Source organism: Gadus macrocephalus, chromosome 16 (genome assembly GCF_031168955.1).
Source record: "Gadus macrocephalus chromosome 16, ASM3116895v1".
Taxonomy (NCBI): domain Eukaryota; kingdom Metazoa; phylum Chordata; class Actinopteri; order Gadiformes; family Gadidae; genus Gadus; species Gadus macrocephalus.
The window spans coordinates 5,379,114-5,387,319 of NC_082397.1; the positions used below are offsets into that span (position 1 = coordinate 5,379,114).

General features: G+C 50.9%; 1 protein-coding gene across 1 annotated transcript in view; it reads left to right on the forward strand.

Annotated features, from left to right (window-relative positions):
- nectin1b (nectin cell adhesion molecule 1b) overlaps nucleotides 1–8,206 on the forward strand; it is a 55,461-nt gene that overhangs the window by 40,481 nt on the left and 6,774 nt on the right. The window contains 2 exon segments of the mRNA XM_060076145.1: nucleotides 1,000–1,007; nucleotides 1,010–1,150. Coding sequence (XP_059932128.1) covers nucleotides 1,000–1,007; nucleotides 1,010–1,150 — 149 coding nt within the window.

Here is an 8,206-nt window from a genome sequence, read left to right on the forward strand (position 1 = left end):
TACTGACACACTCTACCACACTGACACATGCGTACTGACACACACACATACTGACACACTCTACCACACTGACGCATGCATACTGACACACACACACACACACACACACACACACACACACACACACACACACACACACACACAGAGACACACACACACACACACACACACACACACACACACACAAACACACACACACACAGAGACACACACACACACACACACACACACACACACACACACACACACACACACACACACACACACACACACACACACACACACACACACACACACACAGAGACACATATACCTGTAACAGCTCCCCCAGGGTTTCGAACCAACCTGTGTCCTCTTGTTATCTGAGCGATCTGCCTTTACCTGCAGAGACCTGCTGCAGCTTTACTGTCCTCATAACTCTGGTTCGATGGACGATGAGGGATGCATGACGCTGGTAACTATTCCAGGCATCCACCAGCCCTAGCTGCCTGCAGGGGTGTTTGCGCACCGAGGGCTGTGGTTCATGGTCCACGAGTCGCTCTGATGCCCCGTTCTTTGGCGGCCTGTTGTTGTTCTCGGTGCGGTGGTCTCGGCACGGTGGTCTGCTGTCATTGTACTGTTTCATAACTCTCTCCTCTTCTTCTCCCCCTCCTATTTTCTCCTCATTCCCCTCCTGCTCCTCTTCCTCCTGGTTATTCCTCGTCCTCTGATGCTCAACCCCCCCCCCCCCCCTTCCATCTCCTCTTCCTCCTCTTCCTCTTCCTCTCCTTTTACCTCCCACACCTCTTCCTCCACTTCTCCCTCCTCCTCTTCCTCCTATCCTCCTTCTCCCTCTTCACCTCCCTCTCCTCCTCCTCCTCCTCCAACTCCCCCTTTACCCCCCTCTCCTACTCCTCCTCCTCTTCCTCCTCTTCCTCCTCCTCTTCTCCTCTTCCTCCTCTCTTCCTCCTCCTTCTCCTCCTCCTCCTCCTCCTCCTCCTCCTCTCTCTCCTCCTCCAGGCTGAACGGCTCATGCCCACCAATGTGGAGGTGAAGAACAACAGCCTATTCTTCAAGGGCCCCGTGACCTACGAGCAGGCCGGCGCCTACGTCTGCGAGGCCACCAACAACATCGGTCGGCGCACCGGCTCCGTGGAGGTCAACATCACCGGTACGTAACCCCCAGCGATGACCGCGCCACCCCCCCCCCTCGACAACAAACTGCTTCCGGTTTTGCTGCTGCTTCTCTGCTGGCTCTTGAGATGCATCTTCTTCTCTGTTGTTTTAACTGTAACGCCGCTGCATGCGTTGGAATCCATTTTGTTTTGGTGGTGGTGAATGCGAGGAGCGCGTTTCGGACACACACACACACACACCAAACACGCACGTAGACACGCACACACGCACTCAAACACACATAATCACGCACACGACCACACTCGCCACTACCCTCCATCGAAATACAGACACACGTAGCTAACGGCTAGGGGGTGTAGGGGGGGGGACCCCTGCAGTCATGGGGTGCTGACAGGGTGGCCGGGGAGACCTCGGGTGTGCAGTGCAATAACTTGCTCCACGGGGGGGTCCTGGGTCCTACCACACCTTCTCCCACTGCCCCCCTGCTGAGAGAGAGAGGGGGGGGGGTGGGGACAGAAGGAGAAAGACGGGGGGAGATAGCGTGGGGGGGAGATAGAGACTGATAGGGAGAGGGAAGGAGGGAGGGAGGGAGGGGGAGAGTCAGAGAGAACGAGTGAGTGAGATAGATGGCTTGAGATAAAGTGCAACAAGGAAAAGCACATGTACAATCTCTCACGGCACTCTTCACTTTGATAACACTGATACGCACTCTCACACACACACACATCCTTATTTCTAGGCACAGCAGAAGTACACTCGAAAGTAGATCTGATATCACCTGAAAATAACATCAGGAACATCTTAAGACTGTCTGTGTTTGTGTTCCTCTAACAATTCACTGCCATATTCTCTCTCTTTCTATCTCCCTCTATTCTGGTAAACATGGAGAACAAAACCAATCGAGTTTGCTACTTTTCAGATAAGATGTTGACTATTGTTGTGACTACTGCCTGGTGTGTGTCAGTACTTGTGTGTGTGTTTGTGTGTGTGTGTGTGTGCGTGTTTTTTTGTTTGTGTGTGTGTGTGGTGATGGGTTACGAAATCAAAACGGTCCCAGACTGCAATACATTGCTCTACATGCATGTTGAAACCTCTGTCTATTGGTACCAGCTGTGAGTGTGAGCGTATGTGGTGGATGCTTCAGTGTGTGTACACGCATGCGCGTGTGTGTGTGTGTTTGTCTGTGTACATTTATGCATTTGTGTGTGTTAAGCTGTGAGTGTGTGAGTGTGTGTGTGTGTGTGTGTGTGTGTGTGTACGTGATATGCCAGAGACCTTCCTCCGGCTGGGAGGGTGTGTATGTGTGTGTCTGAACACGCTTTAACTTGCACTGCTTTGCATGTTGACTCGCGTTGTGTGTGTCTGACAAAACAGCTTGGAGTGATGGCAGCAGCTGTGGCATACAGGGCCATGCATATCTCTCTCTCTCTCTCTCTCTCTCTCTCTCTCTCTCTCGTTCTCGTTCTCGTTCTCGTTCTCGTTCTCGTTCTCTCTCTCTCTCTCTCTCTCTCTCTCGTTCTCGTTCTCTCTTGCTTTCATGTTGTTTTCCTTCTCCTAATGGTGTTATCTTCCATTGGTATGGATGAATGGAGAACCACTCGATCATACGTTGTCGGATAAGACGTTGCTTTCTGCTCATCTATTTTGGACAACTGAGGTTAATGTCTGTTGGTTATAGAAATCCTGAGAAATCGGAGAGCCCGCGGTTACATAATCTGGAAACAAGGGGAAAAATAGGTTTACCGTCAGAAACCCTGAACTGAACTGAAAGACATCCAACCCACCCGAGTGTACTGGATTGTGTTAGGAGAAATCCATAAAAAACTGGTGGAAAACAAGTCTGGAAGCGTATTTATTGATGTGATTATCATTCATAGGTATTAAGTCGTGTTCAAACCAAAAGCAAAGCAAATGCGAAATTTGCATATACTTATGCGTGTTTGACCACGCAGTAAGTGTCAGTACTCGTGCTACGAACGAGAGGCTTACCTCCGTAAACACCAACGTTTGTTCCCGCTGGTTCACCATCCTTCAGAAATTCTCTCTATTGTATTCATCCAGAGGATTGAGAGTTGAGTGTTTCTAGTACGTGAACCCAATGCAAGGCCAATCGCTATGTGTGTCCCTTTTGTCTTTGTTTTGTGAAAACACACTTTATTTCAGCCCACTTCTGATCAGCTTTTCTTTAAACCAACCTGTTTTATCATAATTGCTAAGCGCATATTCCCTCAACTTGGCCCGCGTTCAATCGATAACAAACTGAGTTGTGGAGCTGGAACGATTCCATCTCGTTTAGACGAGCCAGAGTGGTACATTTATCCCCGGCCGCTCTGTCCACTCTCAGCGTTCGATTCAACCCAGACCATTTGGCCTAAATAACGATTGTCAAAACGCAATCATCGGTTGATTTGCGATTTCCGCTCTGGTCGGCCTGACTCTGCGTGAGTCTCTCTTTTTATTGCCCTCCTACTTCAAGACCTACAATGTCAGCCTCGGAATCCGCGTGGCCAGTTCCCATAGTAACGGACCACCTCAACAAAGCGCACCGTTTGTTTGTCGATTACCCCTGAGGGAACGTCAGCGACTCGATATGCTGCTCCTTCACTTTTGTGAATGAGGTTCAAGTAAGAGAATTGTTGAGTAGTGTTGTCCTACAGCTACATAAGTGGGAGGGAAAAAAAGCATTAAGTAGTGACTTTGCCCAGTAGAAGTCCAAAAGTATCTTTGCTTTGAGTGCTACAAAGAAGCAGTGATCCTGTACACTACGACTGGAGCCTGTCCCTTAGCATGCTAACGTGAGCGGTCGATGTGATGTACTTGGACATACTACTCGGGATAATAGAATACGTGTGCCAGAGCTCCGAGCTGACCTTGCAACTCCCTGGCTGTCCTCGCTGATCGCATGAAATGCTACCCCGCTCCTGACTAATGCATTCACAGTCAGCATATCTTTCTCTCCGTCTATCTCTGCCTCGCTCTCTCCGCTCTCTCGCTCTCTCTCTTGCTTTCTCTTTGTCTCTCTCTCGCTCTCTCTGGCTCTCTCTCTCTCTCTCTCTCTCTCTCTCTCTCTCTCTCTCTCTCTCTCTCTCACACTTTTGGTCTCTCGCTATCGCCTTCTCCTGTGTAGTAGTCTTAAACCCTTGGGTCTGTGTTAAGACAAACTAAAAGCCTCTCCTATCTTGTGTAATAAAGTAGGACAAATTTATAAATTATAATCTACAAGCTTGCAAGACAAAGAGAGGCAATAAAGTGTACTAGTGAATGGGATTGAGTATTCAATCGCACTGGTCTGTGTGAACACTAGTATCCTAGTGTCCAAAAAAATAAATAATAATAATACCTTAAACTTATGTTAAACAAGCTATCAATCCATGCTGGTGTAAAAGACAAGAATTAAATTAAACCAAACTACCTTGTGAGAGACACCTCCCCTTCATCCATCCTCTACCCCCCCCCGCCCCCCCCCCCCCCCCCTGATACATAAATACCCTCCGACACGGAATCTCAGGAATACACCAGCGTTTTGGGAAGAAAAAAGACGCATTGAAAGGGGAAGCCCGGGCTGATCCCATCACTCTCTCTCTCATGCGTCGTGACGCAGTCTCTGACAAAGGATCTGGACGGTGGAGGAGTTGAGGCAGGAGGAGGAGGAGGAGGTAGTGGAGGAGTTTGCAGATGCTTGGTTGACTTCAAACAGCATCTCCACCCTGCTGCAGGAGAAGGCAGATAAGAGGACCTGCAGTTGGCTCTTGTTAAGGATGCAGCAGCAGCAGCAGCAGCAGCAGCAGCAGGGCTGTCTCCACGCAGTTAGCGAAGGAAGGCTAGCTAAGTGTTCTCTGCAGAGAAACAAAGGAGGTTGACCGAGTGGACGGCTGCAAGAGGCTCGTTCGATGGTTCACTTCACACGACCGCCCACCACACACTGCAATTATGGTCGCTAATGTTGAACATCTATACAGGCCCGTACGTATCTTCCTGCCCGTGACCTGTGCGGCGTTCCTGCGGAGAGCTCAAGAGTTAATTGTGTTCTGTATACACTCTGCGGCGTCCCTTCCTGGAGTAATCAGTGTGACGCTGGAGGCGATATGACAGCACAGCTCGCTTTATGATCTGTCGGCGCCGCGATAACGCTCGCCTTGATGACACCGCGGAGAACGTTATTTTCGAAAAAGCGGCGCCCTGTATTACCCTTAATGTCTCCGCTGACTCGTTAAGGTTGTGCTTCTCCGTGTTTACAGCGATATAAAGCGTCCAAAGCGAGAGCCCCCCCCCCCACTCCCGCTGACGATACGTCCCCGGCTTCGTCTTTCTGTTTTCTCCCCGACAGGCCATCCTCCGTCTCCCGTGTGTGTCCACGGGCGTACTTAAGGATGCTACCTTTTTAATGAAGCCCCTGTCACCCTTTTGTTTTGTGTTTTGGGTTCTGGTGACGGAGTGGCGAGCGGCGGACTGAGTGTGACTCGGTGAGATGGGTGCAGGGGCCGGGCGCCGCGCTTCAATTAGCTCACGGCGGCGTGTACCTTTGTTGTGAACCAATGGCGGGGCGCGGCAAGCTCAGAGGCGCACCCTCCAAGGACACATGTTCTTGAGATGTGCTGTTGCTAGTCGGAATTTAATGAACCTTTTCCTCTGCTTTAATCAATCCTTCCTTTCAGAGGGAAAAATTGGTGCAAAGGGAGGCAAGAAGGGGAGAAGCAGTAATAAAAGGAGTGTGTGTGTTTGTGTGTGTGTGTGTGGTGTGTGTGTGTGTGTGTGTGTGTGTGTGTGTGCGTGTGCGTGTGCGTGCGTGTGTGTGTGTGTGTGTGTGTCTGTGTGTGTTCTGGCGAGGGCTCATGTTTCTAAGGCCTGTCCTTTTACCTCTCTCTCATTTACATTCAGTTCAGAAACCTCGGGAGGAGAAGTTGATGGAGAAGTCGGAGAGATTAATCGACTAATTACCGAGGGCCATCAGAGGTCATGAAGAAAAATAATGAACAGAGACACCCTAAATGCTCTGTGTTGAAAGCTGGATTTATTCCGGACGATTCAGTCTCTGTGATCTAATGCAAGCAATCGGAGCGCCGTTGGAACATTCGCTCACCCTGAAGATGGGAAATTGTGCAGGTCCTAAACCACAGTAAAGGGTTGAGCAATGTGGTTAACCCCGGGGATCATTTGAAACTTAAGGGAACTCTATCAGCTCATTTTTATAATGACAGTCAGCCCACCCCCACCACACTGTGTTTTGTTCTTAAAAGAACGAGTGGCTTCCATCTTAAATATCCACTTAAGCGGACCTGATGAATGATGATTCTGTCAAGATGGCTTTCCATTATGCTATTATCCCCCTTGGGAAAAGAGATGTGTGGCTTGATTGGCTCGGCTTCGCTGTAGCATAGCAATGTGGGGCGGCGATGGGAACACGGGCTAGCACGACGGGCGGAAGCATTTAGTTGCGATCTAATTTGTTTACGCCGTTTCAGCATTGCGTTGATCAGATGCTAATATGTCCCAGGCTGCTGCTTTAACCTTTAGCGAGACACTGGTCCGCTGTTAAATGACAAAGCATGAATCCCCAAATATCATAGCCATGAACTTTGTTTTGAAGGATCACACTGAGCTTGCCTCAGTGCCACCTTGGGATGTCTGAGATGGACCGGGGGGTCTACAGCCGCACTAAACTTAGATGGAGCTTGAGACAACCCCCGCTGTGTAACGGTGGCGTCGGAGACCATAACTTGACATTCAACAAACTCCACTGGCCTTTTGCTTTTGGAGGAGCCATCACAAAGCAACAGCAGATGATGCAATGCAATGTGGTCACAACATGGCCTATTTCCCCCTGAAACATAGCAAGGCCTGATCGCTGTCACGCAGTTCTGTACGTCCGTCTGAGTGGCAGTTAATGTACTGCCTGCTGTACGTACTAAGGGCCAAAAGCTATGTCTAAGGTCTGGCGGCCGGCGTACGCTCCCTCCTGTCAGGTCCAAAAGCTATGTCTAAGGTCTGGCGGCCGGCGTACGCTCCCTCCTGTCAGGTTTGTAGCCCCGCATCGCCTGAAGCGTAGTCTGCTCTCGCTGTGGGCTCGCGTCGGCAGGGTTAAACTAGATGGAGTGACTTTGCGCTCCTCAATTTAGCAAGAAAGTGCAGAGATGGGATCGTACTTCAAGCGCCGGCAAAAAAAGGAGCCTGACATCCGTTCACGCTCGCCTGCACAACCAATAGCTAGACCCCGCTGTGGGTAAATGAAGTTGAGCGGGAATGAGAGAGAGAGATGGACAGAGGGGACGAAAAATACAAATCCTACGTAAAGTTCCAAAATAAGATGAATAGGCCGTGTAGCCTGACGGAAATATGAATATCTAATGTCGGGCCCCGTGACGGATGGGAATGCTTGGCTGGCTGACTTTCGGGATTGAAGCGTTGGAATGAATGGCAGGTGCCCCGCAGGCATCCCATAATAGTCCCACGCGGCAGTGGGTGAGGAGAAGCCGCTGTACCTTCACCCCCCCCGACTGTTGCTGTTGCGGTGACGGCATGTCCTTCTGTGGCGGTGGCAGATAAGAAGCAGAGTGTACGCCGCTAGATTAAAGTGTGGTAGTCAACAGCACATCTCTCCGCGGCTCACCCTGATACTAGGGGACTCAAAGTGTCAGGGGGCTCAGGGTTGCTTTTCGTGCCACCGGTGGCTCTGCTGGTTTTTATATATCTGCACGTCAATCAACCCCCGGTATTAAAAAAGAAAGCGAAAGCAATCACTCCGCACGCGCAGCCAGCATCCCTTCTGACGAAGCGTGTACCGCGATCACAAACACACAACACCTGGCTCGCCGCCGAGACAACTCGCACGGCCGTTTGTCTGCGTCTCCCCTCCCCTCCCCGGCGCCCCCCCCCCCCCCCCCCCCCCCCGGGAGACGGGAAGCATTATGATGTCAGCTATTCTGAGACGTGTGTTTGTCTCCGCGCCCGTCACGGCGAAGGCCGCGCGCCATCTGCTTGCGCCGCGGCTGACGGCGTGTATTATTCATGGAGGCCACGCACACCTTGTTGCGGCACGCGTCGTATATATCGTCACGCCGCGACGCCCGCGCACCAGACAGGACGCGCTCTC